At 36.4% G+C, this 22,506-nt stretch overlaps 1 protein-coding gene across 1 annotated transcript in view; it reads right to left on the bottom strand.

The window, feature by feature from the left end:
• The window catches only part of TANC1 (tetratricopeptide repeat, ankyrin repeat and coiled-coil containing 1), a 76,707-nt gene that overhangs the window by 16,460 nt on the left and 37,741 nt on the right, over positions 1–22,506 (bottom strand). Inside the window, exons 7-17 of the mRNA XM_026087575.1 lie at positions 18,112–18,369; positions 15,106–15,231; positions 13,678–13,959; positions 12,616–12,764; positions 10,988–11,219; positions 9,540–9,706; positions 7,003–7,610; positions 4,943–5,051; positions 4,592–4,714; positions 1,801–2,037; positions 975–1,160 (exon numbers count right to left, since the gene is read on the bottom strand). Coding sequence (XP_025943360.1) covers positions 975–1,160; positions 1,801–2,037; positions 4,592–4,714; positions 4,943–5,051; positions 7,003–7,610; positions 9,540–9,706; positions 10,988–11,219; positions 12,616–12,764; positions 13,678–13,959; positions 15,106–15,231; positions 18,112–18,369 — 2,477 coding nt within the window. The remainder of the gene's footprint in view (positions 1–974; positions 1,161–1,800; positions 2,038–4,591; positions 4,715–4,942; positions 5,052–7,002; positions 7,611–9,539; positions 9,707–10,987; positions 11,220–12,615; positions 12,765–13,677; positions 13,960–15,105; positions 15,232–18,111; positions 18,370–22,506) is intronic.

The following is a 22,506-nucleotide window of genomic DNA, read 5'->3' as shown; positions in this document are numbered from 1 at the left end:
CTCTTCCAGTGACCTACCAAGTGAGCTCCGGCAATTTTTGTCTTTTCAAGTCTCTATCTACCAGATGAAGGTAATACTATTTATCAGGCTTGCTAGAGGAAGTAAATTCAATGCTTTCATGGTGCTCTGATTCTATGGAACTCACTGCCTTAGAGAAACCTACAGAAAAATACATGCATCTAAGGCAGGTTTTTATTGCTGTGCAGTGTAGCTGGTAAAAGGTCTCATAATGATGGAAAAGTACAAATATCCATTGTTAGAATCAGTTTCATTCACTGAATACCATCCATCCTCTGCAAAGAATACAGCAAATCAATGCATAAATTATTGCTGTATCATTCCACTGAAGTAAAAAGCAAATTCCCCATAAATTATAGTGATAATCTATTCTGTGCTTTTTTAATTGTACAAAACCAAATGAGAAATATTTTCTTTAAAACCTATTTACGTAAACCAGTGTAAACCACTGGATCAAGCTAAATGACATTAAGCAACAAGATAAAGGAACTTAAGAAAAAAATCAAGCTAAACTTGATTTAAAAATGTCCACACAGAGGTTTTGTATGGGCCAAGCTATAAATCAATGTAGAAACTATCTTCAGCTTAATCAGTGCAACCATGTTAATGGAAAAGTTATTAAAGTTGGCCTAAATAGAAAAAAAAAACAAACAGCTGCATCAAGTCTTAAAACAGTTTTGCAGCCTCTGAAGTTGGTGAGACAGACTAACGATGAGGTCAGCTTCCCAGGTAGCTTGGTGCAGGTTAGCCTAGATCAACAACATGAGAATAGTTGCGATGGAGGCATGTGTCCGTGTATCTAAACTGCATTCATCTGCTAAGAATGCATCTTATTAAAAACATCCAAAGCTTCAGTAGTTTTGCTTTCCACACCTCTTTTATAAATACCTACAAACCCTGTTGTGCAAGTCTGATGAATTCAAACAGATCTGGAAATAGCCCAACTACCAACCTACCTGACTGTGTCCCATACTGGAAGCTGCTGTCAGTGCTTGCTGCAGCACCTGGCATTTTCTCAGTGAATTTTGTTCTTGGGAAGGAGTTATCCAAACAACATTGAGCAAGTATTCAAGGATATCACGATGCCCTCTCAATGCACTATGGATCAAAGCACATTGGCCTTTCTTGTCTAGGTAGTCAGCCTGCATTGGAAAAGAAAAATGTTTAAAGTTAAAAAAGCAGTCTAGTGAAATGTCATGGCAATTGGGAGAGGTTCCTGAGGACTGGAAGAAAGCAGATGACACTCCTATCTTCAAGAAGTGCAAGAAGAAAGACCTAGGTAATTACAGGCTGGTCAGTCTCACTCAGACCCTGGGAACGTGATGGTGCAAATTCTCCTGGAAAGCATTTACAAACTACGGCTGTGAAATCCCTTCTGAATGGAGCACTAGGCCAAGTCAGCCTTTCTGAATGCTCCCTTTTACTCCTCTTGCCAACTGCCGTGACAACACTTGCAGTATCTCTGACTATATTTTGTTGATAAATGTTGGTATTTCATACTTGGGTTTCTAAGCAATATTAGTGCAAAGATTTCAACATCTAGTAGATGCACAGTCCCGTTAACTTTACAGGAATTGCTTAGGCATATAAAATTAAGCATGTACATGATCGAAAGACAACTTTTCATGGAAGTCTGTGTATATGTTCTAAACTTCTTTTTTATTCCCCCAAAGTCTCTATGTGTTAATTATGTAAGCATATAATTATGTAAACAATAACAATTTTCTAGTATTCACATTATTTTTTGGCTGCAAGCATTGCAATCTTTGTGCCTCAACTTACCTTTGCACCCTTTTTGCACAGCAGTGAAACTATGTTCATGTGACCTGCAGCTGCTGCATAACTAAGTGGAGTCATCCCACTTTCTGAAGTTCCATCAATAGCAGCTCCAAATTCCAGTAAAAGAGAGACCACTTCTTCATGTCCGAGGTGTGACTGAACACACAGAACTGGAGCATTATTTAGTACTTCTGTCCTGTAATTCACATTTGCTCCTGCCAAGATCAGCAGACGACTCACCTAAAATTTAATTTAAACAAAACGGTTTTTTCCATATTTGTCTTAATTTACGAATCAACTTTGACATCTTGATTCAGGTCCTTCTGTTTTACTCTCTAATTTTGATGCAGAAATTATTGGTAGACACTGACTTTATCATATATATAGCAACATGAAAGTTTACAAATCATCTGTTAGAAAATTATTGTACTACCAGACTGTGTAAGGTCTACCTCTCCCCCCAAACTCACTACTACACTCTCATCACAATTTCAAAATCCGTTACAATAGTATGATTTTTGCAGCTACGGTATTTACTACTACTCTGCAGATTTATCTAACAGACTCCATTAACAGAGAACCAGGCTGCACAAAAAACAAAAACAAACAAAACAAAAAGCAAACAAAAAACCCACTGCAACACACACACAAAATAATCCACAAAAAATATTGCTCTGCCTGCGCGCGCATGTGTAAGCAAATTTCCAGTTGAAAGGCTTAGCAGTTGGCTAAAATTGCAACTTCCAACTCCCATTTCCCTACCCTAATCCAGGGATCCTGGCATTTTTATATTTTTTGATCTTTTTAATCTCACAGTTTTTCCCCTTTTACCATTCTCTTGATATTTCTGCACACAAGAAAATATGGTTGAACTCTGCTCAGCAAATTGGGTGGTACCTTTGACCTCCTGAAATTTGTTAACACACTCATTTATGCAACAGAGTGTGGGTACACCAAAATTAGGGTGAAACCCTTCTTTTCATCACAACTGTTGAGGAAAATGCAACTGGACTTAACAATCACAGTCCAAAACAGCAGGGTTTAAAAAAGTACATGAGGAATTTTTTTTTTCTATACAGGAGTTCAGTTACAGATGCCTTTTGCTGTTGTTGTTGCTGTTTTAAATACTGGGTTTTATGCCCTTACCTATTTAAAACCTCCTGTAAAGAGGTTATCATTAAGAAAAAATATTTAAACTTATCAGCAAAGGAATTAATTTTTTTAATATATGAATTTTGTCCAGTGTTTTATTTAAAGGCTTTGTAGTTTCAATGTTCCTTGTTTTATTCTGCAACTAAATCTTGTCATCTATGTATCTGCTATATCACTTGCTTTTTGCTGGGTTTAGCATCTATTGATGAATAAATTAACTTTTGTACTTGGGCCTCAGAAACTATACTAACCCTCAAAATAGCAATCTATTTCCAATTATAAACCAGAAGAAGCCTTTTAATTACATGCATAATCTAAATTACTGTGGTTCATGAAAATTCTACCCTAAGAGGCTCTAGATATATAAAAACCAATTAATAATGTTAGGACACCATGATTCTACAAATAATTTACATGATTTCTTAGGAAAGAAGATGTTTTGCAACATTTACTGACACAGCATTTAAAGTTATCCTGCAGTGAGTGTTTCAGAATGAAAATAAATGCAGGTTACCACAAGGATCGAACAAAAATAAAATTATCTACACCATAAAAAGTTCATTTATCATAAAGATTATCTTTCTATAGAGAAATTTTTCCACTTCTATCACGTAGTATTATTACACTCTGAACACCAAGCATATATGCATTCAGTAGGCTCTCCACATGTATTAGAGGTTATTTTTAATATATTCTTACGCTGATTCTGCATTATTTAATACTTTGAACTAACTTAACAGCTCTCAACTGATCTTACATGAAAAAAGGCACTTTCAACAATCATGCTCATTTTACAGATCCTGTGCCTCAATTCACCCCTGAGAAGTCTAAAGTCAAAAACAGAAAGGAGAACCTGAGAATGCTCAGAGTTAACTACTTCGTCATGCAAACTGTTTATATTTAAACCTTCCAATTCACCCTTGAGTGGGCTACAACTTCTAACAAACATGCTTATCTACCTAAGCTTTCAAAACTCGGACAAGTACAGCTGACACAGCATTTGCTACGTGAAGTGAATCACAAAGCCTTCCCCTGACTTTTTTGGAGGTGCTCTTTGGGTTAGGTATTACTAGTTTGAAGTGTGCTTACTTAAGTTCATCTGAGTATCTAATAATCTTCACCATTACACTTTGAAAATAGCCCAAAAAAGAGATCAAATAGCAATGGAGAAAAAAATTGCCCATCTCCGATTACCAAAAATCGGAAGTGATCCAATACAATGTAAAAAGCCCAAGGAGGCAGCAATACCAACAGAATTAATTCAGCTGCAGAACAACTGATTCACAACGTACTGTCAAAAAAAAGTGATCTGAAATGTAATCTGTGAAAAAGTATTTGACACCTGTTGAATAATATCATCCATATTCCAAATGTCTATTCAGAAATGTGGAGGCAGGAAATCTACTGATTCTCTTACAGAGTACGTAGACAACAATCCAGTACTTCCTCCTCTACAGTAACAGTTAAATAATATTTGCAGAATATCTCTGGATGACGTACTGTAATGTTATTTTAAAGTAAATTTACACTGAATTTAATAGTTGGACAAATTTTTTTTAAAGTAATTTCAAGGTTCAGTAACGGGTTTGTAGCAACAGTGGCAGATAAAGCACTGATTGCACATGAATGCTTATTTTCTTACCTTCACATTGGGTGTATAGATGTTTCTCAGAGAAGCAAGGGCTGCAGACAGTCCATCAGTACTATACCCAATCCACAAGGCCTGAAGATGACTGGAAGAAATTCCAGTCCTTTTACTGAGACCCTAACAGAAATGATATAACAGAAAATTTCTCTGTAAGATTACAAATAATATTTATATCTATATCTCATCAGCATAAAGAGAAGTTATAATTTGGTTTGTTAGCACTGGTAACAATTTCAGGTGTTCTGCATAAACTTCTGATAAATTATTAAAGCAACTCTGATGAGGTTCTCTAATACACCTTCATATGCAGATATCATGAAACTCCTCTTAAGCTGCCAGCTTTACCTTAAAAATGTGAGCTTTAAGTATATGATGACCGAGCTCCATAGTTTGTTGACGGTTTAACTTTCCCTCCTGTCGAGAAAACATGAAAGCCAGTAGAGCATGTCCGTTCCTAGGAAAAAGAACAGGACTGAGAGAGGACCGCATGTATAATTACACTTCCAGTAAATATCCTGACATGCTTGTGTGTTTGTCACATTAACTCAAATTTCTTTGCTGGACTACTGAAACATACCTATACCTGGACATATATAGTAAGATGTTCAAATATCATGAAAGGCAAATTTTCTAATGTTCTCCAAACCTTCACCAGTGAAGTCATCAGCAGAGATGGTAACTATGTTCTTTAAGTACAGTGAGTTCACTTATCAAAAAGAATTGAATAGGGACCTAAGAAACTTAAACAGCTGCTTTTTAAGTGTTCAGGTCTCTACTTGAATCCTGAAATTTCACTGAAGCAAACAAGATCCGTGGTTTGCAGATGGCATACACAAATCCAAATGATATCTAAACCAGTTAAATCATGACTGCTGCAAACTTTCTAAACAATATCTGGAAATGTTTGCTGTTGTTTTCATCAGTTTATTAGTGAAGAAACAAGAGCTGCTTATGTTGTTGCCTTTTCTGGTTTTTTTAACCATTACATCTAAAAAAAACAAACAAACAAAAAACTTTCCAGAATGAAATAATGCAAAGCGAAAAAAAGGCACATTTCATGTTTGAAATACACTCCTAATATTTCTGCTGTCACCTCACAGAAGGCCCTGGTCAGATCTGATGCAGCTCTAGACACCAACTTGTGCAACACTCCTCCTTCTGTGCTTGTTTCATCTCACAGTCAAACTGCAGCTTCCTCAAATAAAATCCAGTCTTTTTGCAAAATCAGAAAAACTGAATCCTTTCAAAATTTGAGCTAAATTGTATATTTAGTAATCTACACCTACATTAGTCAGCTGTTAATTTTCCAGGAAACAGTAGAAGTGGAATAACCTTAAGAAAACAAGGTTACCACATACCATATGTTAATCAGAGTATATACTACTGGACAAGTAACCTGCCTGGACGCGATGCTGTGCAGCGTGCTCTAGGTGACCCTGCTTGAGCAGGGGGCTTGGACTAGATGATCTCCAGAGGTCCCTGCCAACCTCAACCATTCCGGGATTCTGTGACATGCTAATTAGACTGTTGTGGGGTTGGGGAAGACTTCTCATCCCATCTCCATAAGTATCCGAACAAAATTTTCATAAAGAACAGCTTAAAATTCTTATTCTCTGCCTTCTGTTAGAGCATGCACTCTGCATCATGCATGCAATGGGCCCGGGCACAGCTAGAAACACTGAGAGAAGGCAGGAGCCAAGAAGTCTGCAACTCCGATATTCTCCCCACAGACAAGTGGCTGCATTACCTGAACTCTTTCTGTTAAATCCGCTCTACAGCATAGGGAAGTCTTGGGTCTGTGATAATTTTAAAAGTCAACATTATTTATTATTTTGTAAAAACAAATTGAAATCCTACATTAAAAAAATGGAAGATGAAGACTGCCAGAATGTGCATGTGCAACGATGGCTTGAATGAAGAGGGTTTTATTACTTTTGTTTTCTTTACTGTCTCCAGTTTAACTAATTCATGCTCTTGAACCCAAAGGAGGCGAGAAGGAACAAACTGAAACAATGTCGCCTGGGGTTATAATTATAGAAAGAAATATTTAAATATTTTATTTTTAAAAGAGCCAAAATGATCTGTTTTTCTTCCTATTCCCACACTCTAAATACAAAAGGAGTCACTTCACAAAATTGTCAAGAATTTTGCCATATTAATGACAACATAATACTCATTTCCCCATGAAGGTAGTGAAGTGCAAATTTGCAAATTCTGTAAAGTCTATCATTTATTGTAACCTTTGACACTTCTCATCAAGTCCACCTCTAAACATGCACAGGTTTTAATTTGGAAAAAATTATGGGACTTGTATTTTAACATCACTCTCTCCTCTCACCAATTCTTGAGGCCAACTATATAAAACATAATTGCAGTTATTTAAGCATGATTTACATTTCGTTTACCTTGGCTCACATAAGAATTCAGTGTTTTCACCGTCCGCTCTCCAAACAAGCCATTCCCTGAAGGAAGGATGGCAAAACATACGTGTTTTGTCACGTCTTTTGATCAGAAAACATGAAAGGGCCTCCATCCTTTGGCTGAAGTCTTCCCATTGTTGTTCACCATTTATTTGGCCTGCGTTAACAGCTTGGAAAATCTGGTCATCTGTCATGGGATGTAGGGATGCCAGCGCCACATTTAATATTGGCAGGGCTCGCTCAAAAGCAGAATTTGTCATGAACTTCATGTTGCACTGAAGTAAATACAGTTCTGATAGAGACACTGGAACTACCTTGTAGCTTGCACTTTTGATCACTAGGTGACCTTTTTGGAACAGATCCAGTGTCAACTTCAAATAGAGATAAGATCCCAGGCTTCTCATGATCAGGTGGTTACTCACTTTCCCAATAATGGCCGCATCAGCTTTTCCATTTAAAGATATATTGTTTATAATTTCTTGACTGTTAGTAATCCTGTACTGAATATAAGCATTCAAGTCACCGTGAATTTCTTTGTTGTCTGGAAAATTGTCCAGGGATACTCTGATAAAGGGCAGTGAACTTGTTACTTCCTGGGGAGGTGGGGGGGAGAAAAAAGAAAAAAAAAAATCACACACATATATTACAGTATTTCAGCACTGAAAGCTCCACAGTCTATTTTTACCATATTTTTCTTCTGTAATGAGTGCTAGACAGATGAAAAACAAATTCGCTAGCTCTACTGCGGCTTTGCAAATATTGTCCCCTGCTAACAGATGAAACAATATTTCTGCATTGTATCATTTTTCACAGGAAGGTCTCAAATATTTTACTAACCAAGCTCTGCAAGGGAATCAAAGGGGATGAGCTATACAAATGATCGCTTCAAATTTAAGGAAGCAGAAGACAGCATCCAGAACAGAACCTTTTCAAGAGAGGGGCAGGGGATAAGGAGAGGCAAGCAAGAAAGTAACTTTCTTCATTAAGAAATGGATCCTCATCCTTACATCTTCCAGTAGCAATGTACCAGAAATGTACCAACAACACATACGCAGGTCTGTTCAGTTTAAGGCAAGCACCAATTATGGCAGTCATATACTTCAGTGAGTTTATCTGAACACATTTTTATGGTGAACAAATAAAGATCTGAAAGACCTGAAACATCTTACAGAGAGGTGTTTATCAGGAGAGTTTAACAAGCTTCCCAACACCTTAAAGATGCAACAAGAAACTCTTTATTTCACTTGAAAGCAGTTATATGTATTTAAAAAGATGAACTTCCAGGCTAGTTGGATGTTTTGACCACACACGTCTCCAGAGAGGAAACACAATCCCTACTACAGAAATCACTTGTTAAAATTCAACATTTAGTTGAGAGCTAAACTTTTGATCCAGTCACATGCTTAGAGCACCAGTGGCTAGAGGGCAGATACAGAATAAGCTCTCAGAAGGGCTTGCTGAAGCACGGCTAGACCCTAATAGAGTTAAACAGGCTTCGCATCAGCACCGTCTTGCAACTTGTCTGCTTGATGCACAGACAGAGCAAGTCTGGAACCATCTGCCTACTTCCATCTAAACCTACCCCGAACTGCATTAGGAAACAGTTACTACAGACTAGGACTGAAGTCCTTCAACATTTCTTCTCTGAGTGAGAGGTGCCTGGTTGAGTGGTGGTATAGGGCTGGTAGGGCTGTACCTCAAGTACTGGCAAAATACAAATGGTGTTATCTCAGAGGTACAATGAAGGACTAATAACCAGTCACACTTTCTTTTTTGAACTGAAGTGCGCATATCTTAAAATAGCCTGACTAGTGCTGGAAACAAAACCAGAACTGTGTTCAGAATTTTGCTGGCCAGTGCAGAAAACAAACTGGAATTCTGTATGGCCACCCTACCCTGCCAATTTAAAGATCCCAGAATACTATATTGCAGGGAAGCAGGCATCCCCTGCACTCATTCCCCAATGAAAAGTTGTCTCGGGATTATTGTAAGTATCTGTTAGCTGCATAATTCTGACACAGTACTCTAACCAGAGTTTTGGGGTTGAATTTTTTCACAAGGGGGAACTGGATGAAGAGAGACAGAGACTAATGGCACTGAAGCCAGGAATCAAATCCATAAGTTTCCATAATTATCCCTTCCTAAAATGTGAAAACCCAAAGTTTATCACTAGCAGATATACAGTCCAACAAGTAAAGGTTGAAGACAAGACCACTATGGGTCTCTCAACTCATTCATTTGCTTATTTCTCTCTTGAAAACCAATGAAACATACTGCAGTTTCATCACTTCTTGTATTATTAATTCTGCTAGCACACTCCAGAAAATGATTTTTAAAAAAAGAAAAAAAAAGTCTCCAATATCATACTTATTCTCTGTGTAAAGAAAATGCAACAACAAAGTATGAGGAGAAAAAAGAAAGTCATGACTGAATTCTTCTCAAGAGTATTTTTCACAATAACCTAGCTGCAGCAATATCACTTTGCCTTTGAGGGGAAGAAAAAAGTTAAAGGGTGTTTTTACCTGAAAGTTAGTTCTTACAGTCACAATGAGCTTCAGCCAGGGAGGAAATTTAAAAATTATGTTTGTGATAAATGAAGAAAGTGTATCACCATAATCAGGTTTATGAAATTCAGCATCATTTAAACCATCTATCAAAATTATGTATTCTTCCTCAGGAATTTTCTGCTCTGAAAAAAGGAAATAAAAAGAGAAAAGACTATTACAAATTTTCCTATGAAATGAGACATTTCTATCCCCAAATTTTGAAAATCAAGGAAGAAAAACAGATACCTATATGCACAGTAATACATTTTATCGTATTTTGGTAGAATTCAAGACATTAAACATTTAAACAACTGAAAAACAGTACTACTACTACTTAAACCAGTCTGCTCTTTATATTTAATAATTCTATTCAAATAATGAAAAGAGTTAATAGCTTTGTTTTCTAGATCTCACAATTATAAAACAACACTGCTATAGAGTGCTAAAAGGTGTAAGCAATCATAATGTTTTTGATCACTATTATTATGGATCCATTTCAAAACTGATTTAAAAAGAATTAAAAGATTAAACATGGCTATTAACATGTAACAGATAAGGGATGCACAGATATGGGAAGAAGGCATATGTATTTAGTTTAAGCTATTAACTGAGACCACTTTTAATTACGAGTCATTTACATAAACATTATTAAACTCACCAAACAAAGAAAAGTATATAATTTGCAAAAATCAAAGCCATTGGTTTACACTTTCAATTCTGAGGAGAAAAATCCCAGGAGTAAGCATAAGATCTGCCAAAGGGTTTCACACATATTTGCTGACAGTAAGCAAAATTCAAGAACTGAAGACAGATTATCACAGGAATGCCATAGACTTTGCTCACACATAGATCAGTCTTCTCCTCCCTCTGCCTTGCCAAGTATCGAGTACCCGCTCAAGCTGACATATACACAGTTAGGCTTGCGGTTTTCAAGGAAGAGTTTGCTAGTTTTTTTTAAATACAAAACCATGTTGTTCCTTACATGCTTTCTTGGCAAACTGCTGTACCATTTCAATTTTTAAAAACAAGTGAAAAACATGCTTCAGTTGGCAGGTGCTTAGGCACAGAAAACAAAAAAGTGTGACAAAAGTTTCAAGCATCTGGAAACAAAATTCTTCAATGCAAAATGTGTCAGCCTTAACTTCAAGCCACAGAGTTATCCTTGAGCTTTCTGACAAAAAAAGTAATAGTGAAGTTTCCATAATCTTTAATACGTTTTATAGAATTTTATTTAAAAAAATGAAACATTTGTTTGAAAACTATTCATTATTGTTATAATGTACAATCAAAATAAAAGAATCCCTTCTCTAGAGGCATTCTGCTTCACTTGCTTTTCTTAGAGCATTAAAACATATGTACCTGGATTTTCTGACTTTTACTAGCATTTTACATTAAGTTTCTGAATTGTTTCCTGCTTGCCTTACCTTTCCTGAGGTTTGAAAGCGGTTCCAGCACTCCCCTTTTAAAAGCTGCTGCTGGATCTTGGACACAGGACCTCAGGCTAAGCATGTTTTGTAGGTGGGGCTCTTTTATTAGAAGATCTCTGTATGCTGTTAATTGATTTGAACGACAAAGTAGAGCTGCAATACTGTGCACAAATTCTGGGACAAGACATGTATATGTGTTGTCAGCTTGACAGTAGTGATAAGCAACAACCTGGAGATTAAAAAAGAGAGACAAAGAGAGAGAGAGAGAGAGAGAGAGAGAGAGAGATACACACCCAATAAATAAATAAATAAATAAATAAGATGGCTGCTAGTTAGTCCAATTATAATAAAGTGATACTAAATTTCTTTCAACTCCAAAATATTTTTCTGTGTTAGAATGGTTAGCCAACTCCATAATTTGTGACAGATGGCCCATATCAGAGGTGTAAATGCACAGGAAGGAGGACAGTGAAATAGACTTCGACCTTGTAGGGCATGGAAAGAGGGAAAGAAATCAAGGTATCAGATGCAGGCAGGAAAATGCAGTTGTGTCCCTGCCACTTGGATACAGAGGGTAACAGCTAAGTAGTACAGGAAAAATAACTTAGGCTCTACTAAGCAAACAAAATTTAACAACATTGTGTCACACTCCGTAAAGGCCCAAGGACTAATTTGATCATATTAGACAAGAGCAAATGACAGACAGCCATTAAGCACATTCTGACATAGCAAGCAGACAGAAAAAGGACAACTGGCTTTATTCTGATTATTGCAAAGGTATATATTATTTGAAAGTAGAATATAATGTATTTCTGTGCAAATCAAACCACAAGGAAAAAGCAGTATTCACAGTATATACAAAGTTGGCATGTCAGTGGCTTTCATGGCATTGTTTCCAAATAATACACATTACATTAAAGACAGCAACAATAACCTCACGTTTTCCTCAACTATTTGCATAAAGCATGGAATTCAGACATTGTTTTTTCCACTTAGGCGGAAAAAAAAAAAAAAAAATCAATCTCCTAGCACAATAATATAATGCAGAAATAGTTTTTAATGACTTAAATAGAAAGACTACACTCAGATGCAACTTGTGCAGTAGATATTAACACACACTTTCGTCTACTCAGAATCTTTGTTCAGTAAATATAGATGCATTATACACAAACATTTTATTTTAATATTCTTTCAGCATTTTGCTTTTGGAAGGTACGCTGACCATCTACTTCATGAAAACACAAGGTCTTTTTGCAGGTAAAGGATCCCAACCTTCTCATACTCATATAGAACAGAAAGGATATTTTTCACCTATAGAAACAGAGCCACCATAATCAGCTTCTCAAAGAGGAAAAAAAAGTCAGCAGTGAAAGCAAAAACACCCCCTCCCCCCAAACACATACCTTTCTAAGGCCAAGCAGAATTCCAGATGTAACTTGAAAGATAGGAAAAAACCTGACCAGCTGTGAAACTTGCACATCTTTTAGGAGTGTCCAAAGTTAGTGCCTATTCTCCCACCTCCCTGGTATATCCAGGAGGCTTTGCAAAGCAGACTGTCTCCCCTCAAGTTTGAGGTTTTCTAACATACTGAAAGAGAAAAGGCTATCAATGAGTGCAAAACTCACCTTTGAAGCAAGACGTCTCACAGAGTCACCTGTTTGATTTTGGTGTTCAGGACTACCAGGACAATTCAGGGTCTTCATTGTGTTGGTTCCACTCGGAGGCGCAGATGGGGGTAACTGACTTAGGGGAATCTCCTGACAGGAGTCACCACCTATGTTTAAAAGGCAATAAACACAAAAAAGACCAGATTTGCTGATAACAAATTATGTTTTATAGGAAAACATCATGGAATATCCTTATTGTTAGAATAAAAATTAAAACTGAGCAACAATATAAAAAAACTCTGTAGCTAGTCTGACAAATGCAAGCACATACTTGCAACTTTACAGTTTTAAAGTAGTTCATCTGACTTCTAGATCAAATCTATAAAAACACTGAAAGCAAAACCATGGTGATGTGAAGAGTTTTCTTATGAAAATTATATATTCCATGACTCATATGAACCAACAGATACTATGTGACTAAACTGGTGGAAAATATCAATAGGTTATTATTACTGACAGGTTTTTCTTCAGGTCACAAACAGCATATTTGAAGCATCAATAGCAGAAGTACTAGTAATGACAGTCATACCCTTCTTCCAATTAATGGAGGCATTGGATTGGCCAAGTGACAGAATCCTATGCATCTTAGCGGAGGGCTTAAGACGACAGAATCGATTTCTCTATAGCTTGATTCTCGCCTCTACCCAAATTCTATGGAAAATGTGTGGTATACAGTGGGGAACAAACATGTCATTTCTCTCCTTCCAAATAGACTGATGGGAGAAAAAGCTGCTACAGTCTCACCACCCACAGAGTTTAGGGTAAGCACTGCATGACAAGAGGAAGAGATTTTATAGTGCTTCCATTTTACTTTCTTTTCTGAGGGGCTGAGACCGTGGTATATTTTGTGGAAGGTATTTGACAAAGCATGCAATTTCAATAGTTTCCTTTCCTTGCGAAAAACAAATGTTTGTGGAGGAGTCCATAAGGCCCTACTAACTTATGTCTGAAAAGCAAACAACATTCTGACTCTTGTTATCAGTACAATAACCCAAACAATAATTCAGAAGAGGAACATACCTTTGGGGGATGAATTAGGACTATTTGAAGCTATTTGCCTCATGCGACTTCCATGGCAGCTAAGTGCCACCAGCCGTGAAATAATAGCAGTCTTCCCAAATCCTACATTTCCAGTAATAACTGCTCCCCTGTTCTCTGCCAGATCTGTATTCTTCAACCTTTCTTCAATCACTTGAAACAGCCATTCTCTTCCAACAAACACCGAGTCTGTTGTTATGCTTGGCACTTCGAACAATAGTGGCTTCAGCAAAATGTCTTGAGGCTTATATGGGACGAAACGTCCTGAGAAGTAGCATCAGGGGAAAAGTTTATTAGAAGAAACTAGACATGCAATAAAATAGCACTGTTCCAGAAGATCATTCATTCAGTAACCTTGTTAATCATGTTAATAATTAGACCTCTTCTTAGGGTTTTTACCCTAAAAACAGTAAAAAATGATTTGTTCAGTACAGGTCACCATCATTCCTGTGTGAATTAGTGTCTATCTGAGATAAATTACAAGTATCATTTGAGGATGCTTTTTGGCTTAGGATTGAATTTGAGTTAGTAAGTTGCAGAATCCAAAAGTTTTCTTAAAAATGTGTCAAAAATTCTGTAAATGTGGAAGTGTAAAACATTTTCATTAGGATTCATTAATTAAAGCCAATGTTAGAGAAATGCTGTTTCAGCAATAATTAATAAATATGGAAACATGCAAATGAAAGAGGACAGCCTAAAATCTATATAGGATCTCAAGACCTGTTTTACCAGTAGGTTGCTTACTTTTTTCTGCTTTTAATTGTTATTGGTCAACTAACAAAACTTGCGGTTGACTAAGTTAGTTAAGAGAAGAAAATAAAAACTTGCATATCTCACTTCCATTTAACATAAACCTGCTATTTTGAGGTTCAAAAATCAGAAATACTGACGTATATAATACTCAAACAAGTCTAATGTTATTAAATCATTTTTCTTCCTAAACTAAAATTTGAATGACGGTCTCTGAAGATTAATACAGTGTAGTACTTCTTAAGTTGCAGAACACTTATCTAAATATGTCACAAATGATAAAACCTGGCAATCAAGGAAATCTTAAGGACAGTTTCTAAACACTGAAAGTATACAACTTCACTTTGGATATTCACATGAAGTACACTGCACTGCTCATATATACATTAGTTAGATAAACAATATACTGGTTTATTATAAAAAGCCATTCATGCAATTTCTAAGCCACAGCATTATGCAGAAAAAAGCGTGAGCAAGCATCTCATTTTCAGACATGTTGACTAATCTGTCAGGATCATATCTTCTGTGCTGTTAACAGATTATACTTAAAATATGTTGTGGGATGAGGATGTTTACAAGGATCTCAGAATATCCCTGTTCCAAAACTCCTGCAGAATTGCGTGACTATGCCAAGGCTGATGCAGATGTGAATATGTATACCTTTAATTTCCTGTTGCACTCTTCCCCCAGCAGTGTTGTGCCAAGGTAAGCGAATTGAAGTGCGTAAAGGAGTATTTCTTTGTCCATCCAAATAACTCAGATCTTCCAGTTTGGTTGAACTTGTTGCTAGAGTATTAAAGAATTGAAGCTTATTCTTCTCTCAGCATAAGTAACAAAGAATGTTATTAGTTACTACATTTTTGATTTCAGCATGGATTTTACAGAAAAATTTTTCTAGCCAATTGTATCTCCTGACTTTTTTTTTTTTTAAATCAGGCTAGCAGTTTCCTTCTATGGAGGCAGATTATTTTGAATAGACACCTTTTATTAAAATACTAGTCTCCTTGAAATATGCAGTGGAAAGATGTTCCTCTTTAGTCAGATGTGCTTCTTTTCTGTTTTTATTATGTATTATATATTTAATGCAAAACATTATCATCAGAATTTAAAATGACACTAAAATTTGTGGAGAGAAGCCAAAAAGAGTTAGACTTTACAAATTATTTAGTAAAACTTCAATACTTCCATGCAGAAACACAGCAAAAGAGCTATATGAATCTTCTGCCTTGATTTCATTTGGAGTTGCTGAAAATCTAAATTTTGCAATTAGACTAGCATTGTATCTGTTGTACTAGACATTGTATGTGTTATTCCACCACATCCAGGACATTAACAATCATTGCATTAACCAAGTCTTCACATGTTTCTCTGCACAGATAAACACAGTTCTAAACCACATAAAAGTTCTTGATGAGAAACTATCTGCAACAGTAGTTGTTCTCACAATGTCCTCATACAATTAAAATACAGCAATGCTTCTACAGTATAATATCACTAAGAACGGGAATGGTAGCAAGTTTGTGTGCATCACTTTCAAAACCACCTACAGCAGCAGTCATTCACATTATAACCTTTACAAAATGCTTTCTAATCAAGTTCATTAAAGATTTAATTAGATTTTTCTCCACTCAGAAGACACTCATGTCTGCCTTAATTTCCTCACATGGTAAACAGTACTCATGTCAATACAGTTTCTTTTTTACTGTGAGAACAACCCCTATCATTGAGGTCAGAAGTGTTAGGAACAGGTTCAGATATTAGTTGCTGGTAAACTAATTATGACAATATGTTTACTTTTTTTTTCCTTGAATGCTGCAAAATAATGGACAACATTTTTTCTTCTTTTTCTTCAACTTCTAAGCCAAAATAATAGATACAAAGACAAGCTTAAAAATCCAAAGAGCAGACTTGCCAAACTATATTGGATATGTATACTTTTTCACCAAAAACAAACAAAATGAATATTCACATTAACCAAAGCAGTTTTCAAATCGGTATCAAATCCAAAATCTTTCATCTGAAAAACACTGCAGTAATCACTTAATAAAGAGGTAACTTTGGGTAAAACTCAAAATAATACACTTTAAAAGGAAAATCTCCAAACATTACCATCTTTTAAAAGAAAAGTCTAACTTCATGAAGCAACATGTTTAAGTAAGTTCTTGGGTTTGAATTATTTGGGGTATTTATTTCAACAAGATTGGTGTATGGGGGGCATGAAGAGAGGTAAGGAAGTAGGGAGAAAACCAACCCTCCATCCCCATTGCAGCCAGGGAGGTAGTGGTTGGGGAACAACCCAAAACCTCCAGCCCTCTCTACTCCTCTTCCTAACAGACTTATCTGGGGCTGCCCCACAGGCAGGATGATTCATGCATTTGGTGACTACGAGGGCAGCAGATGCAAAGTCGTCCAGGTTGGGCTCTGAGCTCTGAACAACAAATATTAATGCTTCCGTAGCCTCACAAATGGAGGCTACACAAAGTTACTCCAAATTGCCTTCTTCTGAAGTTGAAGCAAGATAAGCAATCCTCAGACTCTTGTAATATGTTTTAGCATAAACTTCAGCTCTTCAGACCGTTGGCAGCTTCCAAGACTTAGGCCATTATTAACTGTATTTAGGGTACCTATCCTCAGCATGCATAGGTCTTGCTCCATATTTCAGACACCAAAGGTTACATGATCTTCCGACCATGTAAATACTATCTGCTAAGAAGATTTCTACAGGGACTGAGAGTCTTGCAACAGATCTTTTTCTTTCACCTTTACACGATACGGGAAGGTGAGAGGTTATGCCACTTCCACCATCTTTCCTCAGCGCTCATTGTCATACTGTAGTGTTTGTGCCATGAAGTTGAACACACAAAAGCAGGGCTCACATTACAATCCATAACTCTACATGTCCATAATTTAAAGTGCTATTGTCAGAACTTAAAAATTCTGTCGGGATCATTGACCCCTGAAGCCCTAACCTCAGAAAACTAAGGTTTTCTTCACTCTGCCTTTATCAGGTTTTTTAACTCTGAATTTTTAGTTAAGTAAATCTATTGTCACATATATTGCACGTGTGTTTCTGAACGCTTTGTATCAGATCATTGGTTCACAGGGTTATATTTATGCAAATGAATCTCATCTTATAGTTAGAATTCAATGGGTTTTTCTACACTCAAGTCAAAAGTGCTTTTTCAGAGATTCATCTGTTCCAACACTAACAAAAAGTAATGGAAACACATTTCCTGAATGGAATGGTTGAACTAGAAGGCAGAATTTCAGGTATTACCTTAAAAAAAAAAAAAGTTTCCCTTGTTCAACAGGAGTCAGAGCATGATTTTGGTCTTAGTGTACAGATCTAGTAAATGCAAGCATACATAAAAGCAACAAACTCAAGGAGCTGGCTGACACCACATACAGTTCTAGAATGACTGATGGATATTAAAATGTCTCAGAAGTCCTGACCTAACCAATACTTACTAAAATTCATGATAAAAGCCTTCTACATAACAATTTTAAACAATTTACGTAATAAACATCTATTCAATTTGGAATCTATACTGCTTCTTTTTTTGTACTATAAAAATACTTTCATACCAACAACATAAGTTTAAAAGAAAGCTTCAGCAGAAATGTCATATCATTAAGAACATCCTTTTTTCTATCTCAGGACCTTACCCGCAACAGAGTTTGGACGAGGCATTATTAAAGAGCTAGAACTTTGAGTATAGGGAATCGGACCCTCTCCTGTAGGTACTTCTTTTGGCAAATTCTCAGCAGATCCACCTGTTTCCTCCTCTGCAACTGGTGAACAATTATCTGTTCTTCGATCGTGAAAAGCCCCCTGCTGTGTTCCAGCTCTGAGACTCCCATCCTTACTCCACTCCAAACTGGATCCACTGCGATCATCATTTTCTGATGAACTTGTTATGGTTGCTGAAAAAGGAGAGTAATTCTAAAGTATACTTCAGAGGACAAGGGCCCACTCCTGTTAACATGCATTATACTTTTCATATTCACATGGTTTTTCAGGCCCACAGATAATACTCAAGTAGTTATTCACAGGACACTTTGTAAAATTTGAAGAGTATTATATACCTAAAAAAGCCGAACAACACCATTTCTCAGTTCAGGAAAAAACACCTGAGAAAGCATTCAAGGAAAAACATGTTTTGAAGAATCCTATTATGTCTTTAGACCTATGTAATTTGTGCTGAGGGGGAAAAAAAAAAAAAAATCTGGTTTTATATGAAGGATCTACTACTTCACCAAAACATGTCCCAATTTCTTTTAAAAATTAAAGCTCTATAACACATCTTGCAAATTTTCAAACCAGTTGACAAACACGGAGCCATTAACAAAAGCTCATTTAATAAGACATATAAATAGCATCTAAAGCAAGAATATAAATATATATTTTGGATCATTCATATGTTCAAAGACATATATTTTGCAAAAAAAATTCAAATTAAATCTTTTGAAAAAATTTCCCATAGCTCTTCTGAAGTTGGCAGGCTTGCACCAACCCTATTTGTGACCAAACATCCTGTATATTGTGCAGCATAAGTGATAAAATTCAATGCTGTTAAGAAATTTAGCTCATGTAACAAAGGCAGCTTAGTCACATTAGGATGGCAATTAGCCTGCACTCTCACACATCTGGCGAACTAATCTTGACATACTGCTTCCAGCAACTGGGATAGCTGTTCTACAGCTCTGCTCTCTTCATCAAACAAGAATTATGCTGTGCTAGACCCTGAAATTGTTTGCTAAAAGATCAACAGCTCACACAAAGGGTACCTCACCTACAGGACTACTAACCTGACATAAAAGACAGAACATACTAATCTTACCTGCAGCCTCAGCCCTGATCATGTATAAGCTAAAAAAAAATTTGGGGGGACTTCAAGCAGAAAAACAGTTGCTGGAAAAGGAGAAATGGGGAGTGGAAGGGGGGAAAAAAAACAAAACAGTGGGTGTTAACTTATATATGTGCTCAAGTGCTTTATTTGGGAATACAAGCAGAAATGAAAAATCCATGTACCAAATTAATTCACTAACTTCCCTAATATCTTCCAAAAATAAAGCTATCCATCGTAGGAATGCAAACTCGATTTAAAGAAATAGGTTTTACCTCTATGCCTCATCCTTTAGCAACAAGAAATAAGCTGATAACTACATACACTAAAGCCACTAAGTCAGTTATGTCTCCCCCCGATATGAAGCAAGTATGTCGTTACATTCTGTTTCACCAACTTTTATCCTTTCTTTTTCATAGTTATTTCAAGATGCCCGTAAATGTTCCTCTGACATACTGCATGTTAGATTAGGTTAGACCACCAAGATACTGTACAAAATTCCTAGTTATTATGTTCAGAGGTTGTTTTTCTAAAGATTGCTACATGCTTGACAAAATTGCACAAATATTAGTGGCCCTCTGTTTTATTTTGCAGACAGTTTATGGAAACAACCGCAGTAGGAAGGGGAAAGCTTTCTGAATAACCTGGCACTCTTAAATAGGTCAATATCACTGTTTCCAAACCTTCAAGGACAGAAAGCAGGTCAACTTATCCCACTCCATTGTTCCCTTGATATTAGAAAGTTACAGAATGAGTGGCAACAACCAGCCTCCCAAACTATGAATAATAACTGTTCTCTCAAAGAAAGTTAAGCGTATAATACCTTTTTAGCATAGGTAGAGTTCTGATGCTTTCATATGTCCTTCCATTAGACCAAGCACAGTCAGCTTTACAACATCCTTTATACAAATTATAGCTTTGTTGTCTACAAACAGCAGATAGCAAAATGCACCACCCAGTTCCTTTGCTAACCAGTTTTTGTTCTGTAAAAAATTCACTTGAAAAAATTACCCTAGTTATGAGAAAAGCAGCCACATTATGCTATGCTATTATGAAGACTCAGAATTGACATCCCTAAGATTTAAATAATGTTTTCCAGTGATTTTTCAAATTATAGTATAAAGTAAAAAGGGTATCAGGGTATGTGAACATCATTTTTACATTCCTTTCCAAAGTACTTACTACATTTCACTGTCAGGAACAGCATACAAGTTTAGCTGCACATTTAATCAGACCCAGTACAGTATATGAACAAAATTTTAGGTTATATTAAACATACTAATTAAAGTTTTGAAAATATTTTAGTGTAGTATGGTATATAGTAAATCAAATGCTCAAATAAAAGTTTTATTTGTTTCTGAAGTCATAAACCAAACAGAAAACATTTACTATTAATTTCTCAATACTATGTGAAACTTTCTGGCAGGAAGCTGTACTATCATCTTTTGTTATGAAAAAAACATGTCACAAAATAAGCAACATACAGCTAGACTGATCCTCAACTATGAGGCACTAAGGAGCACACAGGTGCTTTCTGATGCCACGTTACAGAACAGCAGTGGTGTGTGAACACTACTGCTGCAGGGAATTGCTCAGTGACAGCTGAACCAACACCAACTGCAATATCTAGAGCGCTCCGACTATTCCAGTTTGGTGGGCTGCAGTACAAGAATATTTAGCTCCTCACAACTGCGGTCAATAAGACCTTCTACAATATCTGAAGGAGTAAAGAACTTGTACTCCTTAGAGACCTACTTTACTGATATTTGATAAAATTCTATTATGTTCTTGAGTAAGAATACTTTGCAGGTGTATACCACTTGTTGTATGTTTAACAGTCACATTACTCTAAGCTTTACTTAAAACAATTTCAATAATTACATTAAATTTTCACAAAATAATTGAGCACTTGAAAGTTCACCTAAATTAATGAGAACAGCGTATCTATATGATAGAAACCTAGCCACTCAACACTATCTTGGAAAAAGGCTACATCTAGACTAGAAATGAAATAACTTAAATATCCCAGCCACAAGTACTTCAGCTGATGACGGGAAATAAAACAGAAAAAAAAGAAGCTTGATAAGTTGGAGGAAGGGATGTTGATTGTTTTTCTCCGTTATGGTTTGTTGTGGGAGTTAAAAGGAGGAAAAAATGGACTATTATCAAAACACAACAAGCATTAGTTGAAGATTATCAGACTACACAGTTCTGGGGTTTTTAACTTGAACCAACTTCTAAAACAAAGTATTTCATTATAACTGCTAGTTTATATATGAATGTATACAACAAAGGAAAATACAAAACTGAATGAAAGGGCATTGTGGGGGGGGGGGGAAATCAATACTTGTTCAAATAATATCTATCTGAACTTTAAGTCCTCCTCAGGCTAAAATTTTAAATGTTAAATATTTATTTGTGATAATTCCACATTGGACCGACCAAATCATTAAAAAGCAGACATCCCTCCATACTAGACCTTTAACACAATGCAAAAGCACTGGCTGCTCTCCGGAACTCCGGGGCTGGTCAGGTCCGAGGAAGCACCGACAGCTCCTCTCCCACAGCGACTGCACTGCAGCTTCAGCCTCGCAAGGCAACGAGGTACTCACACAATCTAGCTTTTTTCCAGCTCAGCATCACATTTAAAGAAATGTAAGGGCTGATGCGTAAAGTCAAGACCTCGCATTCTGAGAAATGCCAATAATAGGACACACATTTTAGAAGCATTAAAGGAAAAAGCTTTTCAGGCATTCCATTAACCTTTGCACACAGCTTAGACTGAACTTCTGTAGATAAATTTACTGCATTTTTATAGTCGTGTCAAAAAAATCTGGCTCTTCCTGCAGTACTTTAAAACTAGCATTCCTCCTGGATTGAAATGTAGCATCGGGAAAGTTTGCCGCTCAAGATTTCCTTACTGAAATTGGGGCAAGTCTCCAGAAAAGCTTACATTTTGGCCATTAGCCCAGGCTTTTCTCCTATTTAGCTCGTTGCTGAAGATGAAAATGTGCCTCCACTTCTATTATGTCAAACTCAATGGAAACAAAGAAAAATTTAACTGCGGCAGTAAAGCATCAGAAGACTAACGGATGCCTGAACCAGCAGGGGAAAAAAAACCAAAAAGAGAGAGAGAGAAGAGAGAGAGAGAAGAGAGAGAGAGAAGAGAGAGAGAGAAGAGAGAGAGAGAAGAGAGAGAGAGAAGAGAGAGAGA

The sequence above is a fragment of the Apteryx rowi genome, unplaced genomic scaffold (genome assembly GCF_003343035.1).
Source record: "Apteryx rowi isolate R43461 unplaced genomic scaffold, aptRow1 scaffold_720, whole genome shotgun sequence".
Classification (NCBI taxonomy): Eukaryota; Metazoa; Chordata; class Aves; order Apterygiformes; family Apterygidae; genus Apteryx; species Apteryx rowi.
This window is presented reverse-complemented; position numbering and strand designations above follow the sequence as displayed.